This window comes from Xiphophorus hellerii, chromosome 16 (assembly GCF_003331165.1).
Source record: "Xiphophorus hellerii strain 12219 chromosome 16, Xiphophorus_hellerii-4.1, whole genome shotgun sequence".
Taxonomy (NCBI): Eukaryota; Metazoa; Chordata; class Actinopteri; order Cyprinodontiformes; family Poeciliidae; genus Xiphophorus; species Xiphophorus hellerii.
In genome coordinates this window covers 7128565-7142914 of record NC_045687.1, presented here as the reverse complement: position 1 = coordinate 7142914, position 14350 = coordinate 7128565, and the positions used below count along the sequence as shown (strand labels likewise).

General features: G+C 38.1%; 1 protein-coding gene across 3 annotated transcripts; it reads left to right on the top strand.

The window, feature by feature from the left end:
* Positions 1-266: 266 nt before the first annotated feature.
* Positions 267-13677, top strand: stat3 (signal transducer and activator of transcription 3 (acute-phase response factor)). Of its 3 annotated transcripts, XM_032587037.1 has the most exons (24): positions 267-477; positions 3010-3154; positions 3460-3703; positions 3783-3875; positions 4789-4870; positions 4972-5072; positions 5200-5351; positions 5546-5704; positions 5791-5883; positions 6030-6089; positions 6198-6227; positions 6331-6424; positions 6500-6547; positions 6669-6752; positions 8165-8263; positions 8351-8486; positions 8571-8623; positions 8715-8809; positions 8970-9109; positions 9199-9420; positions 9520-9562; positions 11092-11151; positions 12572-12678; positions 12822-12862. In XM_032587037.1, exons 2-24 carry the CDS (start codon positions 3027-3029, stop codon positions 12860-12862), a joined length of 2364 nt encoding a protein of 787 aa, XP_032442928.1. In that variant the 5' UTR covers positions 267-477; positions 3010-3026. The 3 variants fall into 3 exon arrangements, with proteins under 3 accessions (XP_032442928.1, XP_032442926.1, XP_032442929.1); XM_032587035.1 differs by lacking the exon at positions 267-477 and having other exon boundaries at positions 3027-3154; positions 12822-13677; XM_032587038.1 differs by lacking the exons at positions 267-477; positions 11092-11151 and having other exon boundaries at positions 3027-3154; positions 12822-13677.
* Positions 13678-14350: the final 673 nt, after the last annotated feature.

Genomic DNA, 14350 nt, shown 5'->3' with positions numbered 1-14350 from the left:
CTCCCTCCGGAACAGCCGAATGTTTCGCCCTAAATATGGTCTCCAAGCCGGGAGGATGACTTTGACGGAAGAGCTCAGTTGCGACAGCAGTAAACATAGCAACCTCAACCTAACCGCTCCTAAGTCCCGCCTCTTTTCCCGCAAAAACTGAATTCTTATTGGTTGTAACAAAAGTTGCTCACCACTATTGATCGTTCTGGCTGTCAGTAATGACGAAACTGTAATATGTTTGGCTGGAGTGATTGCAACCTGCTCGATGGGTTGGGCGCTTAGGAGTTGCGTCGGAGAAGAGTTTCTCGTGTTGGGGAGAGAAAAGCGATGGTTGTAATCTTTTTGTAAGCTCCAACTCTCGCTTATGACAGTTCGGTTTGTTTTTTTTTTACATAGATATTCAACTGACTGCTATTGTCAGTTTACGTAGTTGAAAGTTAACGGTTTTCGTCGGGAAAACTTTCCATAGAAGTGACAACATCTGAGGTAAGAGACAGTTATTCGACTTCTGCATTTTTTTTTTCTTAAAGTAATTCGTTTTGGAAAGCAACATCTTCTTTTTAGTGCTTATATCCCAGGCAATTAATAATCGATTGTTTATTTAGTTCTGTTACAACCCTGCTAAACTACTGCAGAGGAACTAGGTCATCAGATATTCGGTGTGGAGAAACCTCTGTATCCGCAGTGTTACATAAGTTATTAATGTGTTGCCCCAATCATTTCTGAGTGACAACTTGGCCTTTTAAACCCACCACTCTTAAAATCAAAACACCCAGCTTTACACGTGTTGTTTTATTTCCGATCTTTTCACACGTCTTTTGGATTGCCTACTTATCAACATCCATACTTTAATAGTTAGGCCTGAAAATTAAGTCCTCACCAAGAATGATATTTAGACCCAGTTAAGCTCAGCTCACTGTGCTGTTTGCCTTGATTTGCCACGCCCATTTACATCCCATCTATAGGCCACAATATCAAATATCATTTAGTCGTTTTTAATCGCTATACCTTCACACAGACTAAAGTCGAAGGAGGACGTTTTTTTTTCTAGAAAATAATTCAAATATATAAGGAATGGATGTCTAAAAAAATAACACCTCTTTCATCTTCCGGGTGTTTATGTGAAAAAGGAAAACTTGGCATGGTTACTGTTGTCTTTTGTTCAAGGAAGTACTTCCTGGAATATCACTGATATGGTTTTAAGGAATCACATTGTGCTTTTACCGGTAAGAGGCAGGATGTTAACTGGTATTGGGCAACCAGACAAAAACAGCTGACTTTAGTTTTGCTGATTCATGTCGATTAGCCGAAATAAAATTTTAGAATTGTCTGTGATATTGGTAATATGACTCATATGACTAATATGACCCCAGACTCATGGGGGTTTCATTCATGCATTATTTTGCCATTGAATTTTGTGTGCTCTCACCTTTTGACCCAGACTGTTCATATCTTAAAAATGCCTGGTAATAATGAAACGGTGACAGTTTTCTTCCTCTGTCTTTCTCACTGTTGACTGTAGGCTGAGTTATTTATCTTATTAGTCGACCCTTCACATATGTCTGTAGATTCCTAAGAGGGTCTAAAGAAACAATAACGATAATGAAAACAGAAAAAAAAATACAGTGTGTGGATCTTCTAATGCAAAGAGGTTAGTCTGGAGTAAGAAATAAAAATCATACTCAGTGGGGATTCCGTTTGTAATTTCTGAAGGTTTAAGAACTTTCATTGTTTTTGTAATAAAATAAAGGTTCTTTGAAGTGATGCCGTCAGGGGTTTCACTTGCCCAAAATATCACATCATGTGTTGTGAAGCATCTTTTTATATTTGTGGGTGAAAGAGGAACAGAGGTCATGATTGGGAGCCAAGCAGTTTCCTTGGAGGAGAGAGCGAGAAAAAACCCATGCATATCTGAGAACATCTGTTCTTGGAGGTCCTTTGATTCCAGGAAAACTAGTGAGAAACCTGCAAGCTATGCTTTCGTTGGTTATTCAGAGACAAGATGACAAACTAGATTAAAGCCTAAAGAACTGTAGAATCTAATTAACTTTTATTTCTCTCAAGGTGCAAATAATGATGGCTCTAACCCTATTCCTTATAGAGATAATGTCAATGTACAATCACACCTAAATGATATCAATATCAATGTTTAGAATTATTGCACTAACATTACAACAGTGTCATCGGTGACTAAGGATCACAGCTTCAGTAATCTTGATCTCCCTAAGGCATACCCTGCTAAATCAGGTCATAAGACAAATTTGTCTAGTGCAACTGAAAAACATTTTTATTTGTGAATCTTAATGTAACATTAAGCACCAATCAAACGTTTTTACTTTTATATTTGTTTTGTGTGCTATAAGAGACACCTTTTTTTGTCCCTTGAATCTCTGGTGTTCCCCCAGGGAAAAGTGTGGCCTGTTTCTGGTGAAACAAGAAGCCCCGCTGAACCTGCTGAATAGATCGCATGTATTGCACTCGTCTTTGTCTGCAGGTGCTTGACAATTAATGACACAATTTGGCTTAAGTTGCACTTTCGCCAATAGAAAGAAATTAAACCAGTTATTTAATATGACCCTTTATCAGGGAAAAGAAAACTGATTTCATAGTTTCAAGCCCATACAATGTGACGTTTTCAGACGGCTGAGAAAAGGAAGTGCGGTTTTACGTCGTTTCCAGAAAGCAGCGTTGGGGCAAATCCTTGGTCTAAGATCGTAAACTCTTCTGTGCTTGGAGAGCGAACAGCTGATTAAGACAGCCTATATTTCTTCTTGGAAGCTCTGCTTTTCAGAGCACAGGAAGTGACTGTGCTGAAAAGGAGGCCCCACGTCGGCCTGTCTACGTTTTCAGAGCAAACGCGGTATTTAGCCATTTCCTGTCGATAAATTGGAGAGGTGTTCTGTTGAAGCTGTGTGGCAGGTTTTGTTTCGAATTATGTTCTTGTTTCTCGTCAGGGAAGTGGTTGGCTTTGCCTGTCCAGTTTTATCATTGTTGCTCCTTTTTGTGTGTGTGAATTAGAAGCAGCGTGTGTCAGGATGGCCCAATGGAACCAGTTACAGCAGCTGGAGACCAGGTATCTGGAGCAACTCTACCACCTTTACAGCGACAGCTTCCCAATGGAGCTGCGGCAATTTCTGGCCCCATGGATTGAGAGTCAGGACTGGTGAGAAATTACTCAAATGTTTGGGTTTACTTTTATTTTTGGTTTTACTGATCAAACACATTACAGTAAAGTGCTTTTATAATGCTGTCACCTTTTACTAGATGTGAATTATTATTTCATCATAGCCTTTTTTGCCATTTTTAAAAAAAATAATCCAAACAAAATCTATGAAATCTTTGTGTTTTAATGCTAATTATGTCTATAAAAACTGTTAATGTTTCATTGAAAGTGGTTGAGATGTGATCCTTTTTAGGAAGCATCTCCTTGTCCTTATTTTTTATTTTTACATATTTTTTCCCAACAAGGGCTTACGCTGCCAACAAGGAATCCCACGCCACGCTGGTGTTCCACAACCTGCTAGGAGAAATAGACCAGCAGTACAGCCGCTTCCTGCAGGAGAATAACGTACTCTACCAGCATAACCTGCGCAGGATTAAGCAACATCTGCAAAGTAAATATCTGGAGAAGCCGATGGAAATTGCCCGGATTGTTGCCCGCTGTTTGTGGGAGGAACAAAGACTGTTGCAGACTGCCACCTCAACTACGCAGGTATGCAATTCTTTACCCAACTTTAGATTTGATGGCTTTATATTAAAAGGAAGTTATAACGAATTCTAATGTCTGGCAGGATGGCCAAGCAGCCCATCCCACTGGAACAGTAGTGACAGAGAAGCAGCAAATCTTGGAGCACAATCTTCAAGACATCAGAAAGCGTGTGCAGGTGAGGGAGCCTTCACACTAGACATTGTCTTAAATGGTTTTCTTTAGCCCAAACTAAGCGAACTTGTCTGCTAGAACATGCAAGCCTCTGTTCACTTGGAATTGAATCGTGGAGAAAGCAAACATGCTTTCAAAGGGAAGAAGTGATGACGCTTGTGCATATGATTTATGGGCATATATATGAACAGAGCACTTTTACATAATTTCTCAATAGTACACTCCCTTGGTTATGGCAAGCAAATGTAACACTTTATTTTCCAAGGAAGATTGTTGAACAAAATGTCTACAAATAATTTATTTCATTAAAGGTTGACATTTCAGATGTGCTAAATGACATTTTTTCTAACCACAGAAACATTTCTGCTATCTGTAACATCATACTTGCTCAGACAATGAAGACACATTTTCCGTCTGTGTGTATCAGGTTTGCAGCTGAACCCGTCAACAGTCATTCTTTCTACTTTGAGTGAATATTGTGGGTAGTTGAAATTGAGCTTTTATTGGATGAAAATCTAACTTCAGACATCTCATTCTCATATTTCTCATTCTATAAGTTGAATGAGAAATAGTAAAAAGTGTTCTTTTATGATTAAATGTTAAAATGGTTTGCTGCCATTTTCACTTTCTGCTCACACAAGGGCAGGCAGGTTCTTGTTGTAGAACCAAGCAAGTATCTCTGTGTCACGGTCTAACCTGTTTGGTTCACTTTTACATCGCACTTTTGAAAATGAACCAAACTAATGAAGTGTGAAGTTTTTCAACATTCACCGCCCATTGGAACAGACTGTCGTTCAAATTGCTCCTATCTGCGTGAAAACACCCTTATTTATTTCTTTTTTAAATAGTCATCAATAAAGCTGTCTTTACCTCTTTATGATTTGTCTATTAGAAAACAATCTTCTGTTTTTCTACAGGACATGGAACAGAAGATGAAGATGCTTGAAAACCTGCAAGATGATTTTGACTTTAACTACAAAACCTTGAAAAGCCAAGGAGGTATGTTTCTGAATGTCACTTTCAGCTTTAATAGAGCTGTTGATTGGTATGCATATATCTAGCCGTTTATCTGATGGACCATGTGTTCGCCGTGTCTTCAGAGTTGTCCCAGGACCTCAATGGAAATAGCCAGGCAGCTGCCACAAGGCAAAAGATGGCTCAGCTTGAGCAAATGCTTAGCGCCCTTGACCAGCTCAGGAGGGTAAGCAGAATTTAAATCAGGAATGTTTGCAGGGGTTGTCAAATTCAGCAATTACTAATCTGGATTACAGATTGTTGTTAGTATCTGTTTAAATCCTTGTTTAATGTGCGCTCTGTGGATTTTATAGCAAATCGTGACAGAGATGGGAGGCCTTTTGACAGCCATGGATTATGTGCAGAAGAATCTGACTGATGAGGAACTGGCAGACTGGAAGAGAAGACAGCAAATTGCCTGCATTGGAGGCCCACCCAACATTTGCCTCGATCGCCTTGAGACATGGTACCCAATTTTAATAAGACATGCAGTGTTATTCCTAGAAAAGTCCTCAGACATAAGTAAAATAAATCAGTCAAGCTAATTATGTTTAGATAGCAGCCTCAACCTCTTTATCCTAAAAATGTTAAGTGATGTATAATGCATCCATCCGTATTTGCCCCCACAAAACGTTTGACGTCAACAAATTTCCTACTCAGGATCACATCCTTGGCTGAGTCCCAGCTCCAGATCCGTCAGCAGATTAAGAAACTCGAGGAACTTCAACAGAAAGTGTCCTACAAAGGAGACCCCATCATTCAGCATCGGCCAGCGTTGGAGGAGAAGATTGTGGATCTGTTCAGAAACCTCATGAAGAGGTAGTTATTTTTCTTTTCTTTGTTATTGTGTGTTTGTTGGATAAATGGTGTTGCCTGGTTTTTATGAAACTTTCTTCGCTTTTTAGCGCCTTTGTGGTTGAAAGACAGCCTTGTATGCCCATGCATCCAGACAGACCCCTGGTCATCAAAACAGGAGTGCAGTTCACAACAAAAGTCAGGTAAGATTCTGTTCTCCATCAAAAACAAAACCCCATTTCTGTTCCATTATGTGTGTTGCCATTTTATAGATTGCTTATAAAGAAAATCATTCACCGCTCAACATAATAATACTCTTCTCATCTCTTTTTTGCTTTGATTTTTCAAGGTTGCTTGTAAAGTTTCCTGAACTCAATTACCAGCTCAAGATTAAAGTTTGCATTGACAAGTGAGTTATTTTGGTTATTCATTGAAAATTTATTTTCCCTTTATTGCATGCCACTATTTTATTGAAGGGCCGTTGCAAAAATAAAGCCTGTACTATTTTATTTTTCAGAGAATCTGGGGATGTTGCTGCAATTAGAGGGTAAGCTTTAAAGAACACCACTTTAAACCTGAGCAGTTAAGATCTGAGTGTTCACTCTGCTACAGAGGACGCTTAGTTACCCGTTTTGGTTTGTTCATATCAGATCTCGAAAGTTTAACATCCTTGGTACCAACACAAAAGTCATGAACATGGAGGAATCCAACAATGGCAGCCTTTCAGCAGAGTTTAAACACTTGGTAAGTTGAGAAAGCCAACTTCTCTTAAATGTAATGAATACATTGGAAATTTATCTGACATGTTGTGTTTTGCAGACCCTACGAGAACAGAGGTGTGGCAACGGTGGCCGGACCAACAGCGATGTAAGACTCCTTTATCAAAATTACTCTCTGTGTTTTCTGTATTTAGTTGAAATAATTCAGATTTTGTTGGCATTTTTATTTTTTCACATATTGACAGATTTAAATAATCTTTTTTTCCTAGGCATCCCTCATTGTAACAGAGGAACTCCATCTTATCACTTTTGAGACAGAAGTCTATCACCAGGGCCTAAAGATAGATCTGGAGGTGAGTAAATCAACTTTGTTTCAAAATCTTGAGCTAACAATAAGATTGAATGCCTGATCTAAAGTTCATTGCAAGAAAATTGAGTAATCTACAAAATCGTACCAGACCTTTTGTTCATACTTTTGTGATGGCTATTCGTGCAATTTGTTATAGCGACAGTTTTGTGAATTGAGTTTAGGTGAAACATTCAGTTTTTGATTCCAGAAAATCACATAGAAAATCTAGAATGGTGGAAATTAAAGACAAGTATAATAGTGCCCTTAAGACTCGGATGATACTATTTCATGTTATTTTGTTTAGTGCACGTTTTCTTTCCTACTATTGGGAAAGAAAATCAGATTCTGTAAGCCTGTGGTGTTCCAAGTGAAAAGACTGTCATGTCTTGGGAGTTGTGGGAATGTCAACATTTCCTCTACAATTCAGAAGATCTTGACCACGGCTAAGGCAGTGATGGGCAAAATTTAGGTTTTCTTTGACACAGTTTACTATTTGACTCACAAATGTCTCTAGGACTTGTTTGAAGTATTATAGAAGTAGGATAAAGAAAGACCTTTACAGTCTTTAAAAAAAACTTTAAAAATGGCTACATGATTACTGAGATTTCTAACTCAGAAAATGGTAATGGGGAATCCTGCTAAAATCCAGATATGCTGTCTACATAAAAACATCTTCACTTTTGAAAGTACTTGCTCCTTTTTAGATCATACATTACTCCTGTTATTATGCTCTTTGTGCCTCAAAATAAAATGACATGGACTGGTACCAATATTATAATCTGTAACTAATACAAACTACAAGGGATAAACCTGGATTCAGTGCAAAGACAACATCAGCTGTGTGGTCCACAGACGCATTGCAGAGCAGAGATACTAGATCTTCTAGTGTGTGTCTCATCTTAAAATAGGTTGATCAGCAGAAACTAATACAGAAAATAACATATTGAGGACTCTGCATAGTGAATGCATTAGGACTGCAGGAAGATTGCGACAGAGATCTCGCATATCTTATTACTCAGGTGAATCTTGCAGGTTTTAATCCAGTCCACTTTTGTTCGACAATCCCAGTTGAATTCTTTAACGGCACACACCCTGTGATCTCAGGGGATCGACTTGCTTGACGCGAAAGGTCAGAGTGATCCATAACAGAGGGTTTGTTGTTTTGCATGTTTAGTGCATAGTGATAATCTGAGAAGAACCATTGTTATAAAATCTGTTTTCAGTTTGCCTGTGGATGAGAGATGCAAATGCAGGAAGTCTCTGTGGGGGGTAAAATGTTAGTGTGAAGGAAGGGACTTATTTCTGTCTGTTATTCTGTAAATATTATAGGGGAATAAGCTTTAACAAGAGGGCAATTTAAATGACTTTTTTTTGTTTCCAAAATAAAACTGATCATAAAGCTGCCTGTATTTGCAGACTCATTCTCTGCCAGTGGTTGTCATTTCAAACATCTGCCAGATGCCCAACGCCTGGGCTTCCATCCTGTGGTACAACATGCTCACTAATCACCCAAAGGTGAGACAGCACCCTCTTGTGGAAAGGGTCTGATCTCTGCAGACAGCAAGCATTTGTAAAGCTGTTGCCTCCTTTGTTCTTCCACAGAATGTGAACTTCTTCACCAAGCCTCCGGTGGGAACCTGGGACCAGGTGGCTGAGGTGTTGAGCTGGCAGTTCTCTTCGACCACTAAGAGAGGCCTGACCATCGAGCAGCTGACCACGCTGGCTGAGAAATTACTTGGTAAAACAATAAGCCTAAAAAGTCTCTGAGAATCTTCAGTGTGCCTTAATACTTACACTATTTGTTTCTAATTTTTTAATACAGGGCCTTGTGTAAACTATTCTGGATGCCAAATAACATGGGCCAAGTTCTGCAAGGTACAACATTTGACCACTATAAAAAGATCAGTCTGCCTTCTTCACATTGTTTTGCTTTGTATGAATAATTTTTTTCCTTCCTCTTGTACAGGAAAACATGGCTGGCAAGGGCTTCTCCTTTTGGGTGTGGCTGGACAATATCATTGACCTGGTGAAGAAGTACATCCTCGCTCTGTGGAACGAAGGGTGAGAAGTCACCCTTTGTTTAGACTCGAATCTCCTGGCTGTGTCTGGAACTGCTTGTTCACTTCCTGTTCTGGGGTGTAGAACCCATTTAGACATGCAATACTGTCTTAAAGTAGATTGAACTAGTTATTAGTTTGATATATTGTTTCTCTGCTTACAGATACATCATGGGTTTTATCAGCAAGGAGCGGGAGAGAGCCATTCTGAGTCCGAAGCCTCCTGGCACATTTCTTCTGCGCTTCAGCGAGAGCAGCAAAGAGGGCGGCATTACATTTACATGGGTAGAGAAAGACATTGGAGGCGAGTCATTTTAAAGCCCTGCTGTTCATATAATGTCTTTACGATGATCAGATTTTGTTGTCATACTTTTTATTGTTTGTTCTTTGTAGGAAAGACCCAGATCCAGTCCGTAGAGCCTTACACCAAGCAGCAGCTCAGCAGCATGTCGTTTGCAGACATCATCATGAGTTACAAAATCATGGATGCCACCAATATCCTGGTGTCGCCACTTGTTTATCTCTATCCTGATATCCCCAAAGAGGAGGCTTTTGGGAAATACTGCAGGCCAGAGGCAGCTCATGAGCCCGAGCCGGCAGGAGACTCGACAAGCAGTAAGTCACCCCCATGTTCATTACGTGCTCTTAATGCTGTCTGTTTGGTTTGGAGCTTATGTACTCAATATTCTCCGTAATGTATTCTTTCTCTTTCAGCTATCCAGCCTTATTTGAAAACAAAGTTCATCTGTGTGACCCCGTAAGTATTCATCCCTATCTTTCGGCTGTAATATTCAGTGCCTCCCACCGAGAAGCGTCAATACTCAATGTGGAGGTTTTCTTTTATGTCAAAAGTATTGATACCTGTTGAATCTTTTCACATTTTGTCACAGCCACAAACCTCAGACCCACACAAGTAGCACATAATTGTCAGATGAGGAAAAAAAACAGTATTTCAGTCTGCCTGAGGCAATACTTTGTTCATTAACTTCCCACTGCAGGTGTTTTGTTGTACGGCTCTACCAGCTTTGCTAAACTAGAAATGAAATCTTTGCAAAATAGCTCATCATCAGTCAGACTGACTAGGAAATATAGATATGGACTTTGAGTAGGCCATTTTTGCAAATTTGCTATGTTCTGAATCATTCTGTTGTAGCTGGTTGTGTTTTTACAGTCACATTGTATCCAGCTGGAAGCTGAACCTTTGCCCTGGTCTTTTAGAGGCTCAAACAGATTTTGTTCCGCAATTGGCCTATATTTAGCTCTCTCCATTTTCCCATCAACTCTGACCAGGTTCCCTGTTGAAGATGTTAGAGATGGTGTTTTTATTGTTATGTGCACAGAGTCTTTAGAGAACCTTCTTCCACATGTTTACCGCTCTCCTTTCCCCAGCCAGCCAGTTCAGACAGGCGGCCATGTCTTGTTAGGGTTGCTGTTATGCAACAGTCTTCCCGAGTTTGAAAGATGCAATGAATTTTCTGTAACGTGTTCAAGGTTTGGGATTTTTCTTTTCAACTTCTCAACTTTCTTCCTGGCTGGTCTGCTGTATTTCTTTGGTGTTCATGATGGTGTTCGATCTCTAATGCTCTTTAACAAACTTCACTGTTACACACAGGTGGATTTTATATATTAAATGTATTAGTTCACTTTAGGCTATTGGTTGCAATGGATTTTGTCAAGGACTCCTTCATTTAAAGAGTCCGAATACAAATTCATACCCCGCTTTTTGTATTTTTGTATTTAAAAAAACTTTTAAGACAATGTACTGTTTCAGTTATGTGCTACTTTGTGTTTGTCACAAAATCTCAATAACGTATATTGAAGTTTGTATTGGAAACGTGACACATTGTGTTAAAGTTCTAGGAGCATAAATACATTAGCAAGGTGTTGTAAATATTTACAGATTCAGGTTAGAAACCATCAAAGAATGCCTGCCTGTAATGTAGCATCTGTGACTTTTTTTTCTGATTTCATATAAAGTCACTTAACTGTTTGAGAAGGAAGGTGCGACACTTAAAACTTACAGCTGTAATGACAAAGTATTATTCTAATATTATAAATAAAAGCAAAGATCACACATTCTTAAATCAAACAAATTTAATGGAGCTGCACATTTTGAATAGTAGTACACTACTGGAAATTATACACTTTAGAGTAAAAATAAGTGAGAATGGCAAATAACGAGGACAAAAGCTGATGGCGATAAAGGCCTTAAGCCATATTGTAGGTTTGATAGCTTGCCCGTGGGTTTTGAGGTTTTCTCAGTCAGATCCTGACCTGTCTCCGTAGGTGCCCCTCCGTGTTCATGGACTTGCAAGACAGTGAGCTGCTTGGGAACGGATTCCCAGGGTAGGCCTCATGGGGGGGGAGGTCGCATGTAGAGATGTGTGTACATGACCTTTTTATTTGTTTGACAGATGTGCTTCAGATATCAGTCCATTGATCACATCTGCATAACTTCCGTTTTTATGTCCATCTCACAGACATCACAGTCCTCGTTTTGCACTAACGCAATTGATTATAGAACAGCATGTCCTTACCATTCATCAGTGCTTTTGTTCATTCTCAGCTGCTTTATCATTGCTCTCCTTTTAAAGCCAGTTACTGGTGAGTGTAATTGTTGGACAGAAGGATGTACCAATTCCAGATAGTTGTATTACGTTTAAAGATTATTCCACCATCGTTTCTTTTTAATCAAGTGAGAAGGGGAGGCAAAAGAAGGAACTGAGGAAATAAACTGCGTTTAGCTTAGTCTGAAAAAAAATAATTATTGAAATTACTGAATACACACTGCTGCCTTTTACTAAAGAAATGTTTAAATTAAGTCATCCATTCAGTGTTTTTATTTTGTTTGTTTGTTTTTTGTTTTTGCATTTTGCTTTGCAATTCTTAATACAACAAGCAAGTGGAGTCCAAATCAAGTTGAACATACTGACAGGCTACAAAATGTTTTTTTTCTTTAATTGAAATGCAAAAATATATATTTTTATATATATAATAATGTGTGTAGCCTGCTTAACAATAAGCTAAAGACGCAACACTTTATTGAATGAAAGTTGTCCGATTTGTGTAGGAAAGGAATCTGTAACTCATAGCTCTGCAACGTCTCGCATCAAAAGGGAAACACAAGTCTCTACATTTTTGTAGTGAATTATTTTCTACTCTTTTGCTCTAGAAAAAAAAAATTCTCTTCTCAAAAATTGCTAGTATACAGTTCCCTTTTTTGTCAAAGGAAGCGGCTAAATTTAGCTATGTTTTTGAATGGGTGTGCCTAGTTTTTACTTTTTAAACTTTTATAAAAACATGGTTAATAAACAACAAGTACTTTATATTGAGCCTAATATTTTCCATTTTAAGCAGATTTTCAACTGTAGGTGAAAATCTCGCCCTAAAATAACAAAAACAAAAGGTCCATCTCCAGCCTGTTCTTCCAGCTGAAATTTGTATCATTCCAAATTATTCCCAGCTGCTACTAGAAATGGCATGTCTGCCTATTTATCTGCAGCTGAACACAGGAATTTTGTACACTGAGCTGCTTACTGACCCAAAAATCAGATTATTTACTATATTAATAACGGGCCAGTGATGTATGATGACTAATTTACTCATTAAAACTGTTCAGTTGTTGTAGGCTACTTGTGGTAAAGTGGGATGATGACAATGTAAGCATAATTAATCTAAAAATGGCACAGGCATGTTTGTTAAGAATAAGTTTTGCTTTGCACTGTTATGCAGTCTCTTTTTTTTCTATGTGTGTGTGTTTTTACAGCACAAACTCTGGAAACACCAGTGACCTGTTCCTCATGTCGCCTCACACTCTCGACTCCCTGGACTCCCTGATGCCCGGCGAAGCTGAAGCGAACCAAGGGCATTTGGGTGAGTTGCAGTCTCCTCACACATCTGTTTTGTTCTGACTGGGTTCTCCTCTGGTTTTACTATTGCAACTTAAGGCCAGCTTTATTTAATAAATACCGTTACAGCAGCATTAATTGCTTGTTTTTTTCCCTTTTTTTTCCTAGATTCAATTACTCTGAACATGGATGTAGCATCTCCTATGTGAAAGAAAATATCACCGTCTTTGTTTTTTTTTTTTTCTCTTGTTGGGATTTGACCTTGTGTGAGGCTCAACGAATGATTTATATCTCTCTCTGTGTAAACACAGTCTGCCTGTATAGATTTTCTTGTTTCCTGTGTAAAATTACTCGCCATCAACTTTAAAGATTTGTTTTTATTATTTTAAACTATGGTTAAAAAAAAAAAAACTGCCTATACATTTGGGTCATTCTTTGTGAACCTATTGTTTTTAGGCAACAATTTTCCTTCCTTGTTTTTGTTAAACTATCTAAAAAAACATGCAAACATAGGGAAATGTAGATTTTTGAGAATACTGTCTTTTGACATTTTAACGGTTTTATGGTTTTGTGACTTGATAGATGTACGACATAAGTTTTGATATAAGCTATATGATGCTTTTAAGTTGTGCTGAAAAATGCTATTTTTTTTTACGTTTTTAAAATGACCCTACAGTGAGTTATAGCAAATTGGCTTCTCCTTGGCTACACCAGTTTTTTGTTTTTTTCTGACAAAATGAAATATTTCTGGTATTTCTTAGGGGGATCTCAGATTTTTATAATGGTGAAGAGGAAAGAAGGACGAAAAAATGTCTGCCAATTAGAGGTTATTTCTGTGAGCTTTTTTTCTCTGATATTGTTGTGTAAAATGTGTATTTTAAGTAGGGCACAGCTTTTCCACTAAAAATGCTGTAAGATGTGATCATGTTAATTGGGCTGGCATTTTAAAATCATTTTATTTTTGTTGTACTGATCAATCATGAAATGTATCATTTATTACCAATTAAATATGTTTCACACAATGCATATTGTGAGCTGTGTGATCATTTTCTTTCCTCATATATGTTAAATTAGTTATTATTAAAAAAGAAACAGTGACTCAGTTTTTTGGATTGTTTCTTTGTTTGCTTTTGTGTTGCTAAAATAGGGCCCTTTATTTTTCTGCTGTTTCGATGATCACGCTTAGTGCTGGGCTCTTACAGATTATGTAAAAGTGTACAATATACTTTTACTGTCTTCCAGGCTTTATTTAAAGAATAAAGCTCACAAACACGTACGTATGGAGTTTTACTACAGAGTCAGAATTTGTTAATTTTCCACATGAAGTCTAATTGGTAAACATTTTAGTAACCAGTGTCAGTTTTTGTCTTCCAAGCTTTTTGATATTTACAAATTTCAATAACTACAGAGGTTTTTAGTATTAAAATGTTAAAAAATAGGACAGAAATTTGCCAGTTTCAATCAAGAAAACCAGATGTTTAAAATGTGCAGAATGTCCGGCTGTTTATACTTGCAGTGCAGGCGTTCTTTTGCTGATGCACAGTACCATCGATTGCATTGTGCATCAGCAAAAGAACGCTATACCCAGAGTAAAACATGCTGTTGGCAGCATCATCTTCTGGTCTTGCTGTTCTTTCGATGAAATTAATGGTCTTGTCAATGTTAAATAAATTCTGAACTTTTTCCAAGTACCAGTG

Bases quoted from the DNA above. Each gene is read 5' to 3' on its own strand.
- stat3 (XM_032587035.1), top strand. From the start codon at position 3,027: ATGGCCCAATGGAACCAGTTACAGCAGCTGGAGACCAGGTATCTGGAG. The intron at 3,876-4,788 runs GTGAGGGAGCCT...GTTTTTCTACAG, and splicing joins ACATCAGAAAGCGTGTGCAG to GACATGGAACAGAAGATGAA. The intron at 6,753-8,164 runs GTGAGTAAATCA...CTGTATTTGCAG, and splicing joins GCCTAAAGATAGATCTGGAG to ACTCATTCTCTGCCAGTGGT.